General features: G+C 35.0%; 1 protein-coding gene and 1 non-coding gene across 7 annotated transcripts in view; both read left to right on the top strand.

Moving 5' to 3' along the window:
- Nucleotides 1–14,104, top strand: part of ABHD18 (abhydrolase domain containing 18) — a 40,312-nt gene that overhangs the window by 14,261 nt on the left and 11,947 nt on the right. For 4 of the 6 annotated variants that reach the window (XM_043486604.1, XM_043486577.1, XM_043486595.1 and 1 more), the window contains 6 exons: nt 2,164–2,264; nt 3,029–3,107; nt 3,436–3,520; nt 5,090–5,117; nt 11,218–11,356; nt 13,909–13,998. In XM_043486604.1, coding sequence (XP_043342539.1) covers nt 2,164–2,264; nt 3,029–3,107; nt 3,436–3,520; nt 5,090–5,117; nt 11,218–11,356; nt 13,909–13,998 — 522 coding nt within the window. Of the gene's footprint in view, nt 1–2,163; nt 2,265–3,028; nt 3,108–3,435; nt 3,521–3,953; nt 3,987–5,089; nt 5,118–11,217; nt 11,357–13,908; nt 13,999–14,104 lie in introns of those variants that run through there. The other 2 variants (XM_043486620.1, XM_043486611.1) reach the window with 2 other exon arrangements.
- On the top strand, nt 11,420–11,553 carry LOC122425534. The gene has a single exon (XR_006264896.1). It is a non-coding gene; the product is annotated as a small nucleolar RNA SNORA42/SNORA80 family (small nucleolar RNA).

Raw genomic sequence — 14,104 nt, 5'->3', positions numbered from 1 at the left:
TGTTAGCGTCAGTCTTTCCAGTGAATACTCAGGGTTGATTTCCTTTAGGATTGACTAGTTCAATTTTCTTGCTGTCCAAGGGACTCTCAGAGTCTTTTATATAAAAAAAAAAGGTTGATATATTTAGCTTCCAAAAACACTGTTTTGTGTTTCTGCCTTTAATGAAATAATGTGGTGCTTTCAGTTCAGTTCAGTCACTCAGTCGTGTCCAACTCTTTGTGACCCCATGGACTGCAGCATACCAGGCTTCCCTGTCCATCACCAACTCCAAAGCTTGCTCAAACTCATATCCATTAAGCCAGTGATGCCATCCAACTATCTCATCCTCTGTCGTCCCCTTCTCCTGCCTTCAGTCTTTCCCAGCTTCAGGGTATTTTCCAATGAGTCAACTCTTTGCATGAGGTGGCCAAAGTATTGGAGTTTCAGCCTCAGCATCAGTCCTTCCAATGAATATTCAGAACTGATTTCCTTTAGGATGGAGTGGTTGGATCTCCTTGCAATCCAAGGGACTCTCAAGAATCTTCTCCAACACCACAATGCAAAAGCATCAGTTCTTTGGTGCTCAGCTTTCTTTATAGTCCAACTCTCACATCCATACATGACCACTGGAAAAACCATAGCTTTGACTAGACAGACATTTGTTGGCAAAGTAATGTCTTCACTTTTTAATGTGCTGTCTAGGTTGGTCATGACTTTCCTTCCAAAGAGTAAGCATCTTTTAATTTCATGGCTGCAGTCACCATCTGCAGTGATTTTGATGCCCAAAAAAATAAAGTCTGTCACTGTTTCCACTGTTTCCCCATCTATTTGCCATGAAGTGATGGGACCAGATGCCATGATCTTAGTTTTCTGAATATTGAGTTTTAAGCCAGCTCTTTCACTGTCTTCTTTCACATTCATCCAGAGGCTCTTTAGTTCTTCTTTGCTTTCTGCCATAAGGGTGGTATTATCCGCATATCTGAGGTTATTGATATTTTCCCAGCAATCTTGATTCCAGCTTGGGCTTCATCCAGCCCAGCATTTCTCATGATGTACTCTGCATATAAATTAAATAAGCAGGGTGACAATATACAGCCTTGACATACTCCTTTCCCGATTTGGAACCAGTCTGTTGTTCCATGTCCAGTTCTAACTGTTGCTTCTTGACCTTCATACAGATTTCTCAGGAGGCAGGTCAGGTGGTTTGGTATTCCCATCTCTTTAAGAATGTTCCACAGTTTGTTGTGATTCACACAGTCAAAGGCTTTGGCATAGTTGATAAAGCAGAAGTAGATGTTTTTCTGGAACTCTCTTACTTTTTTGATGATCCAGTGGATGTTGGCAATTGGATCTCTGGTTCCTCTGCTTTTTCTGAATCTAGCTTGAACATCTGGAAGTTCATGGCTTGGAGAATTTTGAGCATTACTTTGCTAGCCTGTGAGATGATTACTTTACTAGCCTGTGAGAATCCCATAAACAATATGTGATGCTATACTGCTGATTTAATTTTGACTATTATCCTGATAAAGATTTTTTTTAATTTAAAAAAATAACTATTCAAGGGGGAAAAGTTAGGTGTTGAATATTAGCAAATGCCTTTGCTGTATATGCATTACGACATTTTTCCTTACATGACTTATCATGTCTTTCCTTACATGACTCTTACATCAATAGCTTGCCTGAAAATAAGCCATTCTGACATATATAATGTCAACCCTTATTTGACAGTGGTAAATTATACTTTGTTTGTAAGTTGTTTTTATACTTATCTTTATATTGTTGAATTCTTGTAACGAATATTTTATTTTGTTATTGTACAAATTGTCTGTGTACAAATGAGCTTTACTTAGAGATTATTTTCGCAAATAGACTAAAGTAAAGGAAATGAAGGAGCCATGCCCCTAGAAAGCAGATGGTGCAAAAGGATACATAGGAGTAGGAGTGTGTGCTCAGTCCTGTCAGACTCCTTGTGACTCCATGGACTGAAGCCCACCAGGGTCCCCCGTCCATGGAATTCTCCAGGCAAGAACACTGGAGTGGGTTGCCATTTCCTTCTCCAAAAGGATACATAGTCATGAAGAAAAAAATGTTTTAATTAAATAGAACTTTTAAATAGAAAAACATCTATGATAGACTGAGATACCTTCATCCTTGTGTATACAACTTGATTTTGCTTTTTTTTAGATTGAAGAGCAATCAGATTGTAAGATCCTAGATGGACACTTTGTTTCCCCCATGGCCCATTATGTGCCTGATATCATGCCAATTGAATCTGTTATTGCTAGGTAAGAACTTTTATTTAGAAAGTTAAAGTAGTAGGTTGTTTATGTTGCTGTATGCAGTTAAAGCAATGTCATTATTTCAAGTTACTTTTTAATTACAATAATTATTCAGTATTTTTCCATTAAAATGTAGAGGGAGAGTAAAAGTTTAAAGTTTAGTATATAAGATAAAATTTTACTACAATGGTTAAAACAAACTCATATAGGAAAAAACATTATAGAGGAGACCAAAATACTATAATAAAAAGACAACAAATAGATATTTTCTGGGGAGGCATAGTTTGCTTTTACCGTCAAACATAAAAGTTTTAATAAATCCTGTCATACACTCCAAGTTGGAAAAAAGATACCATGAACTATTTTGTTGATACATCAACAGCTTGTACAGCCAAGCATTTCCTGCAGGAGAAAAAGTAGAGCTATCTAAAGAATTGTTTTTCTAGGACTTAATCATATTTGTTGATGTCTTTACAAAATAAGAAAATTTCATGTTGCATATATAAAGTTGTGGTATTGAATAAGGTAAAAATGATTATGATAAATTCTGTGCTTATAATTAAATATTTTAACACTGTAATATAAAGCAAATTTACAATATCTTTGTTGCCATTGGGCTAACAGTAGTTTAATCAGTCACTTACAATTTAAATGTCAAAATTCTAAATGACTTTTTTCTCACAAAAAATTTAATTATGGAACTTTAAAGAATTCAACGTTTGTATTTAAAGCCTTTTAGTTTCACTGACGTGTCGTCTTATTCTAAATAGGTTCCAATTTATTGTGCCTAAAGAGTGGAACAGCAAATACAGACCTGTATGCATTCATCTTGCTGGAACAGGAGATCATGTAAGACTTTATTATGACACCCACATACTCTCCTTAATAGATGTGTTTGTTATATTTTTTAATTTAATTTTTATTTTATATTTGAATATAGTTTATTTACAATGTTGTGTTAGTTTCAGGTGTATAGCAGAGTGATTCAGTTATACATATCATATATCCATTCTTTTTCAGATTCTTTTCCCTTACAGGTTATTACAAAATATTTAATAGAGTTCCCTGTGCTATTTGTCCTTGTTAATTATCTATTTTATACATAGTTGTATGTGTTAATCTCAAACTTCTGATTTACTTACTGTATCCTTAAGTATGTCATCTTTTCTTTCCTTAGCACTACTGGAGACGACGAACGCTAATGGCTCGTCCTATGATTAAAGAAGCCCGAATGGCCTCTTTGCTGTTAGAAAACCCTTATTATATCCTTTTATAATACCTTGAAATCTTTTATTTATTTATTTATAGATTTAGTATCAAAAGGAATCATAGGTACTATCCAGCTTTTCTACAGTGGTGAAATTTGTCAGTTCAGAAAATGCTTAAGAAGTAAGAAGCAAGAATGAAAAGAAGTGAAAAATTGTTTCATAACTTTTTAAAAGGCAGTTTATGGATTTTATTTCTATTGTATAATAAAGATAAACTGCCCTTCTGGTTCCTTTGAGTTTTATATGGGAAGTCAAGTGTTTGACTTACTAAGGAAGCTCATATTTTAAATGCATTTACATTTAAATATCAGTTGAAAAATAAATAAATAACTATCACTTGAGGTTTAGAAACAGTTCTTAACTTAAATTTCAAGATGACATCAGACTATTCCCAGAAGAAGGAAGGAAACTGATGCACAGATATAAAGAAATGTTCAGCGTTGGTGGTAATAACAGAAATGTAAAGTTAAAGCAGCAGTTACAAAATATTTAAAAAAATAAAACACAGTAGCCATGAGGCTGTTGTGAAATGGGCACTTTCATTACTGATGACTGTTGAGCCTTTGAAAGCATTTTTACTGTATGCATTGTGAGCCTTTAAAAATCTCACATCCCTTGACAGAGTCATATTAATTCTGGGAAGTTTACTCTAAGGTTAAGCTATTAGAAATAGCTTAAATGTCTAACAGTAGAAAGATGGTTAATTAAATTGTGGTTTATAAATTGGAATGTTATATGATTGGTTATTTTATGTTTGTTACTTTTGCCATTTACTACCTGTATAACCTTGAACCTTTTAGTGCCTCAACTTTTCCTTCATAAATGGGAATAATCTCTTAGGTTATTTAAAGTAGTAAATAATTAATCCTTTGTAGAACAGTGCCTGGCAAATAACAGTCATTCAGTAGATTTTAGCAAGTTATTACTAACAGTTTACAATAATGAATGAAAAGTATTTTTAATGCAAAAATAATGTATAAAACTATGATATGACATAGGTATAAAAAAACCTAGAACAGAAAATCCATTAAAAAACTGTGCAAAAAAAAAAAAAAAAAACTGCAGAAGTGAAAATTTTGGAAAGAAGTATACCAAAATATTAATATGGTTGTCTGTAGATAAAATAGTTTTTCTTCAAACATGCTTTTCTGTATTATCAAGATTTTCTATAAAAATGTATACATGAAGAAAGAAACCAATAAACTTCATTTTAAAATTAAGATGAAAATTATACAACCTTGTTGAATATACTACACTTGAATTGTACACTTTAAATTGTACATTGAAAAAAAAAAAAAGACAAGAAAAAAAAATTGTACATTGAATTGTACACTTTAAATGGGTGAATTGTGTGGTTGTGACTGTATTTCAGTGAATCTTTTTTAAAAAAGAAAAAGACTTAAGTTGAAAAACTTGAGAACTTATAAACAGCCTATATGAGATAACTGGAAAATAGTTATTTCAGCATTAAATTGTCTTCAAATTTAACTGCTTAAGTTAATGTGTTTTGAGACACAGTGTATTTAATTATTGTAAAATTTTCTCTTTGACCCACATCCTTAAATGGCTGCAGGAAACCCAAGGACCAAATGTAAGTATGTGTTACCTTCATTTTCCAGTCTTTATACTAAATTTTCAGCAATTCTGAAATTTTTGGTAGGCTAACCATTTTTAAGTTTAATGTCCAAGTGTTACTGGGGAAGATTTTCTGTTATAAAACTGAAAATTTAATGCATATTATCTTAAATTGTTATTTTAAACTTTTTGCAATGTCTAATAAAAAGATAAATAAGAAATTTTAATAGGCTGACTAAAGATATATTTTATTTGTAAAACTGTAACCAAAGAAATTAAAAGACTTTCCCTTTTTAAGATAACATTTAGTTTGTGAAATGAAACTCTACTCTCTTTATTCTTGCAATGTGTAGTATAGGTAATCTGAAGATAAGGTAATCTTTTTTTTTCTTGTCTTTTAAAATGATGAACTTTTAAATCAGTTCTTTTGTGTTTCCATAATTTATTAATATATTGTGCTTGATTTTGGTTCATTCAATAGATATTTGACCCTAACCACTGGTAAGATAGCAACAAAACAAGGTTCTTACTTCATAGAGTTTATATTCTAGTATGGGAGCTGGATAAAAATAAAAGATAATTTTAGGTGCTTCTCAATGCCATGAATAAAATAAAGCAGATAAATGAGAGAAAGAATTGTAGGGGGTGAGGGCATGGTTGAAGCAGTATCAGATACGAGGACATGATATAATGAAAAGGAACTTCCGGGAGATAGTGAAGGACAGGGAGGCCTGGCGTGCTACAGTGCATGAGGTCACAAAGAGTCGGACATGACTTAGCGGCTAAACAGCAACAACAGCCATGCTTTGCATTTTACTGTATGTGCTTTGGGAAACCTCTGGAGAATTTCAAGCAAAGGAGTGATCTGATCTATGTTTTTAAAGGCCTATCTGGCTTACTGGAGCAAGAGTAGCAGTAAAGTAGCTTCACATAGGAGACTATTACAATTCAGTTCAGTTCAGTCGCTCAGTCGTGTTCAACTCTCTGCGACCCCATGAACCGCAGCACGCCAGGCCTCCCTGTCCATCACCAACTCCCAGAGTCCACCCAAACCCATGTCCATTGAGTCGGTGATGCCATCCAACCATCACATCCTCTGTCTCCCCCTTCTCCTCCTGCCCTCAGTCTTTCCCATCATCAGGGTCTTTTCCAATGAGTCAACTCTTCGTATCAGGTGGCCAAAGTATTGGAGTTTCAGCTTCAACATCAGTCCTTCCAATGAACACCCAGGACTGATCTCCGCTAGGATTGACTGGTTGGATCTCCTCACAGTCCAAGGAACTCTCAAGAGTCTTCTCCAACACCACAGTTCAAAAGCATCAATTCTTCTGCACTCAGCTTTCTTTATAGTCCAACTCTCACATCCATACATGACCACTGGAAAAACCATAGCCTTGACTAGACAGACCTTTGTTGGCAAAGTAATGTCTCTGCTTTTTAATATGCTGTCTAGGTTGGTCATAACTTTCTTTCCAAGGAGTAAGTGTCTTTTAATTTCATGGCTGTAGTCACCATCTGCAGTGATTTTGGAACCCCCAAAAATAAAGTCTGACACTGTTTCCCCATCTATTTGCCATGAAGTGATGGGATCAGATGCCATGATCTTAGTTTTCTGATATTGAGCTTTAAGCCAAACTTTTTCACTCTCTTCTTTCACTTTCATCAAGAGGCTCTTTAGTTCTTCTTCACTTTCTGCCATAAGGGTGGTGTCATCTGCATATCTGAGGTTATTGATCTTTCTCCCAGCAATCTTGATTCCAGCTTGTGCTTCCTCCAGCCCAGCGTTTCTCATGATGTACTCTGCATATAAGTTAATTACAATAATGCAGGGGAAATTTTGACTAAAGTCAAGTGGTGGCAGAGGAAATGAAAAGAATTACTAATGTACGTTAGATAAAATTTACAAGTTGAAGTGGTAAGACTTATTAAAAAGTTGGATATTGTGGGTAAGAGATCAAAAGTTCTTCCTTGGACATGTTAAACTTGTAATGACCATTAGACCTGCAAGTGAAGAAGTAGGAAGATGGAAGGTGCTGGGGAGAGAGAGAGAGAAGTCATGTGTTCAAAGTGGTCATAACAGGCTTCCCAGGTGTCTCAGTGGTAAAGAATCCTCCTGCCAAGCAGGAGACCTGGGTTCGATCCCTGGGCTGGGAAGATCCCCTGGAGAAGGAAATGGCAATCGACTCCAGTGTTCTTGCCTGAGAAGTCCTATGGAAGAAGAGCCTGGCAGACTACAGTACATGGGGTCACAAAGAGATGGACACAATTTAGCGACTAAACCACCACCACCATAGGTCTTTATAAAGTGGTGAGAACATGAAAGAGGTACAGACAAAAGCACAGTGCAGTGGAGGCAAACCTATATTCTGTGAAGGATAGTTTAGAATCTCCTTTTCGAAACCTTGTGGAAGTTAAAATGCAAAACTAAATAGTTCGAGAATTCTTACTCAGGAGCCATGCCATAAATTCAAAACTAGGTGTGTCATATAAGTGGTTAAAAAGCAAGAGGTTATTGGGTTCTAAGAAGCAGCATAGGTTTGCTAGGAAGACTGTGACTTCGGAGTCATAGACATATTTTGGAATCATAACTTGCCATTTGCTAACTGTATGGCCTTGGTCTCTCTAAATATCAGTTAACTCATTTATGAAGTGAGAATACTCAATAATTTCCTCCATGAAAGATTGTTCAGAATTATGTTTATAAGTTTATGTTTATAAATTATGTTTATAAGTTATCCTATCAGATATTATATACCCAAGAAATATAATACGTTATTTTGTTTTTCTTGAACAATTCTAAGTAAGAAATTGCTTATAATTTAAATTATGATAAACAGTTCTCTCTCACTTCCATCTCTCTCTCTTTCTCTCTCTCGCAAAGCCATCGATGCTTGCTTTCATCAAAAATGGTTAAACCATTTGAGAGTCAGTCCGTTGTTACAAAGAACCACTGTCCTAGAACCTACATTAGTAACTTCTATGTAAAAGAGCCAACTGAAGTGGAACTAAGAATTCAAACTTCCATACCAGGCTAAAATAAGTAATCAGGAGAACTATGATCATAAATAGAAAATTGAAACAAGGATAGAAATACAATGTAAGGATAAATAGGCCTTTTATGATGATGAATATAATTTATTTTGGCAAAAGATAGCATAGTTTCTATAAAGAGAAACCTGCTTTATGGACTTAACTCTAAGAGGATGTGGTAGGACAGTGGAGATAAGCTCTCTGGGAGCCAGAGTTCTGTTTTTCAAAACTTTGCATTCCTATGGCACTTGGTTCTTTACACATAATTATTCTACATAGTCACATAATAATTCTACATAATTAGTCTACATATAATAACCATTGACAAAGTGAATTTTTATACATTCTGGCAATGTTTCCTATAGGAATATGTTTTTATGTGAATTAAATTTTGACAAATAGATTATAACTTGGTCATTTTAGTAATAAAGTCATATTTTTAATCATTATATAAGAATGGTTCTGGATTCTAAAAACATGTAGTAAAATAATTCTTACAAGTAAATACTTATATGTAAAATCAGTTTCTAAAACAGAAAGTTTCAGTTGAATTGGTGTGTTTAAATTCATCAAAACATGTATTTTTATAAAAATTATTTTTCTAATAGTCAAGATTTCAGTAATTCAGGAGACTAGTATTAGGTTGAATTCTTTTACATTGCTATTTATTTTCCTTTTGTTATTATTGCCTTGTTTCTTTTTTAATATTTTAATTTTATTGGAGTATAGTTGATTTACAATGTTTTGTTAGTTTTAGGTGTGCACCAAAATGATTCAGTTATACATCTATTCATTCTTTTTTGGATTCTTCTCTTACATAGGTTATCACAGAATATAGAGTAGTGTTCCCCATGCTATACAGTATGTCTTTGTTGGTTATCTATCTTATATATTGTAGTGTGGGCATGTTTATTCCAAACTCCTGATTTATCCCTCCCCTTCACATTTCCCCTTTGGCAGCCTTAAGTTTATTTTCAATATCTGTAATTCTGTTTCTGCTGTGTAAATAAGTTCAAAGTTCAAAGTTCTGCTTTGTAAATTTGTATCCTTTTAAAACTAGATTCCTCATATGAGTGATAGCATATGATAGTTGTCTATCACAAGTTGTTCTTTGTCTGACTAACTTAGTACGATAATCTTGAGTTCCATCCATGTTGCTGCAAATGGCATTATTTCATTCTTTTTTATGGTTGAGTAATAGTCCATTGTATATATATACCACATCTTTATCATTCTTCTGTCAGTGAGCATTTAGGTTGCTTCCGTGTCTTGGCTATTGTAAATAGTGCTGCAGTGAACACTGGGATGAGTGTATCCTTTTGGATTTTGGTTTTCACCAGATATATACTCAGGGGTGGGATTGATGGATCATACGGTAGTCATTTATTTTTTTATGGAACTTCCATACTGTTCTCCTTAGTGGTTATAGCAATTTACATTCCGACCATCAGTGTAGGAGGGTTTCCTATTCTCCTACCCTCTCCAGCATTTATTGTTTGTGGACTTTTTGTTAATGGGCATTCTGACTGGTATCAGGTGTTACTTCATTGTGGTTTTGATTTGCATTTCTGATAATTAGTGATGTTGAGTATCTTTTCATGTGCTTTTTGGTCATCTGCATGTCTTCTTTGGAGAAACGTCTCTTTAGATCTTCTGCCCATGTTTTTTGAGTGGGTTTTTTTTTTGTTTTTTATAGAGCTGCATGGGCTCTATGTCAGTCGCTTTGTTTACAAATATTTTCTCCCAGCCTGTTGGTTGTCTTTTTGTTTTGTTTATGGTTTCCTTTGCTGTGCAAAAGGTTTTGTGTTTAATTAGGCCTCATTTGTTTATTTTCATTACTCTGGGAGATGGATCAAAAATGATATTGCTGGACTTCCCTGGCAGTCCAGTGGTTAAGACTCTGTGTTTCCAATGCTTGGGGGTACAGGTTCAATCCCTGGTCATGGAACTAAGATTCCACATGCTGTGTGGTGCAGCAAAAAAAAAAAAAAAGATATTGCTGTGATTTATGTCAAAAGAGTGTTCTGCCTATGTTTTCCTCTAAGAGGTTTTTGGTTTTTTTTTAATTTTATGGCCACACCATGCAGCATGTGAGACCTTATTTTCCTGACCAGGGATCAAACTTGTACCCCCTGCATTGGACGTGCAGATTTTCAACAACTGGACTGCCAGGAAAGTCCACTAAGACTTAGTATCTGGTCTTACATTTAGGTCTTTAATCCATTTTGAGTTTATTTTTGTGTATGGTGTTAGAGAGTTTTCTAATTTCATTCTTTTACGTGTAGCTGTCCAGTTTCCCCAGCACCACTTATTGAAGAGACTGTCTTTTCTCCATTGTATATTCTTACCTCTCTTGTCATAAATTAAATGACCATAGGTGCATGAGTTTATTTCTGGGCTTTCTATCCTATTCCATTGATCGAGATTTCTGTTTTTGTGCCATTACCATATTGTCTTGATTACTGCAGCTTTGCAGTATAGTCTGAAATCAGAGAGTCTGACTCCCCTAGACTCCATTTTTCTTTCTCCAGATTGCCTTAGCTTTTCGGGGTCTTTTGTGTTTCCATACAAATTTAAGAGTTTTTTTGCTCTGATTCTATGAAAATTATCTAGTATTAGGTTTCAATTCTTTTATATATATATTTTTTTAATGTGAGCTTTAAGCTCTATTGTAATTTTTTTTTCCTAAGAAGGGACAACTATAAATTTGTTTTTCCTTTTATTGATGTGGTAATTTAACTAAAAATTGACAATATAGAAATATTATTTTCCCATACATATTTTAACAGTTTTAAGTTCTGTCAAATATAAATAATATGTTCTCTGGATTTCAAAATAGCTCAGTAGTTGAAATTCAATGAAGATTGTATGTAGTAGAGCAGATACAACTTTTTAAGTTTTAGGTGATTAATATGTAGAACAATGTTAGCAGCAATTTAATTTTATCAACTTATACCATTGTTTTATTAATACTTAGCTATCTGGTCCATTAAAAGAAAAACATGCATTTTGGCTGCGTATTGTAAATGTGTGTGTATAAAAATGTAAAAACATAAATAATTTTCTCTTTTGTTTTGTGAGGCTAGAAGGTCCAGCTTAAAAAACGTGTCCGACCTTTTTGTGATGGGAGGAGCTCTTGTTTTAGAATCTGCAGCTCTCTTGCACTGGCTAGAGAGGGAGGGCTATGGACCTCTAGGAATGACCGGAATATCCATGGGAGGACACGTAAGCATTTTCATTTCAACTTATATTTAATTGTGGTTGTGTTTATAAGATCTATGGAATCAAGCATAGTAATGGATTTATGGTGTGTCCTCTGTGGGCACCTTACAGTCGGCCCATGCCAGAGAAAGCTGCAGCTTTAAACTATTGCCCAGTATCCTTACCTGTGGGCTGTGAGCACTGAAGAGGGCTGTGGGGTGGGTGGAAGGTCTAGGGAATCTAATTATTTACAGATTCACTTTAGGGACTTCCCTGGAGGTCCTGTGATTAAGACTCCTTGCTTCCAGTACAGGGGTGTGGGTTTATCCCGGGTCAGGGAACTAATGCTGCATGGTATGGCCAAAAGAAAAGAAATCACTTTAGGTATAGAATTAATTTTACTTTTGGTGAAAGCAGAGACAGATTTTTTTTTAAATTATTTCTTCTTAATTTATTTATTTTATTTAGCTTCTCCAGGTCTTAATTGCAGCACACAGCATCTTTTAGTTGCAGCATATGGAATCTAGTTCCCTGAACAGGGATCCAACCAGGGCTCCTGCATTGAGAGTGCAGAGTCCCAGTCACTGGACCACCAGGGAAATCCTGCAGGAACAGATTCTAATCTTTTATTCTAGTTATTAAATAATGATTTTTTTGTGATTTATGGACATACTGATTTTACTACTTACTTCACAGCTATGTTTCAGGTATTAGATTTAATATTTTATTAAAAGTTGATAATAAAAATTAGCTTTTCAGATCTCAACTATAAATGCTTTATTTTGCTGTTAAATTCCTGAAGATAGTGGATTTACAAAACACTTTTTGATTATCTCTTCCCTCCATCCCCATACCATCAACCTGTTTTACCTTTGCTTTCTAGAGTGTACAGTCTCCTCATTGGTTTCTCCATTTAGTCTTTTCTCTCCTCAGTCTTTTTCTTAAGAGCTTCCCCCACACTGTAACTAGTGTGGTCTTCCTAAGTCTGTTCTCTGCTCTCTCCTGCTTAAAACCTGCCAAAGGTCTTACTATGGAACTGGCACTAGCTGCGCATCCCTCTAGCGCCCCCTCACTCCTTATCACCTAGCCAGGTAGCAGCTTGCCCATCTGCTTCCAGGTTAGAGCGTCCTTCTGTGGGAAGCTCCTCCTGATTCCCAGACCACACTTCATTTCTCAGTAACATATACATATTTCTTCACACTGTGATTGCTTGGCTAGCAGTCCATTTTCTCTGTAAAGCAGTTGCTTCAGTGAGGGCCAGGAACATGACCCTCTGGCTCATTTCCTGGACATAAAAATCATCCAGTATGTTTATATCTATATCTATAGATACATATTCTTTATAATTCATTTGAATTATAAGATTAAGTTTAAAAACTTACTCAAATTCAAAGCAATTACCAAAGGCTGAAACTGATAAAATTAGCTTCAAAAACTCAAATTTGAAACAACTAAAGACAGTGAAACTGAAGGGTGGGAAAAGATCTATTTTCCTATGTAGTACTGTTTCCATTTTTATGACCTAAGTCAGAGTGTTATAACTTATCAGCTGGACTACTACCTATTAACTGGTTTCCCTACCACAAATCTCACCCTCTCTAATCAATCTTATAAAATACTGTTTAGCTTCATTGAATCAATTCTTTGACAATAACGCTACTTTGTTCCCATCTCTTTATTAATTCCCCATTATCTGTGGAACAAAGGAACCTCTAATCTGATCATGATCAAGCTTTCTAGCCCTACCTGTCTCCCTACTCCTCTGGATACATGCCCTATTGACCAGCCTAACTGAAGTATTTTGGCTGTTTCCCCACCAGACCCTGTATTTCTCACCATCCGCCTTTGACCATACCATCTTCTTGATATAGAAGACAAGACCCCATTTATCTTTTCCCCTAAAAGACAGCTATTTCATGAAGCCTTCTGTGATTCCTCTAGCCAAAAGTAACATTTTACTTCTCTAAACATATTACATCATTTTATATCAACTATATAATGTGCTTTGTAGTTCACCAAATTGTTGACATCTTTCAGTCAACCTCAGAAGTCTGAGATTTTTAGTAATGATCCTGCTCCTCCTGAGCAGGTCACTTAAGTAATGAGTGTGCTTAGCCTACTGCCCAGGATCTACATCCCAGCATGTTTGCTCTATATTTACCCAATAGAAAGTAGGTTTCTGTGAAGGGTCTTAAGATACTTAAAATTTCCTAATATACTTTATTGGTTTTTTAGGAGACAGTTTTATGTCATTGTTGAGTTTATGATCTGGGGAATTTGGAGAGGTTGCTAGACATTCTCATAAGTGTTTAAGAGACTTTATGTTCATGTCTTATCTCACCAACTACTATACAAAATACTTTTTTCTTAATTGGAAGATAATTACTTTACAATATTGTGCTTGCTTCCACCATACATCTAACATGAATTAGCCATAGGTATATATTTGTCCCCTCTCTCTTAAACCTCCCTCCCACCTCCCTCCCCATCCCACTCCCAAAGTACTTCTTAATATTAAATATTTTTCATTTAATGACTGTGAACTTTAAACTGAATCTCTCTGTGTTATGTTACAGATGGCTTCCTTAGCAGTATCCAACTGGCCTAAGCCCATGCCATTGATTCCATGTCTGTCTTGGTCCACAGCATCTGGGGTCTTCACTACGGTAATATAATTGCAGTTAATATTTAGATAGCTATATATAATTAAACATAATAGTTTTCAGGGTTCTAAAAATCACCCCCAGGTTTAGTGATTCACTGGAAGGAATC

Source organism: Cervus canadensis, chromosome 1 (genome assembly GCF_019320065.1).
Source record: "Cervus canadensis isolate Bull #8, Minnesota chromosome 1, ASM1932006v1, whole genome shotgun sequence".
Lineage (NCBI taxonomy): Eukaryota > Metazoa > Chordata > Mammalia > Artiodactyla > Cervidae > Cervus > Cervus canadensis.
Note: the sequence above shows the minus strand (reverse complement) of the source record. Positions and strands in the feature narration are given on the sequence as shown.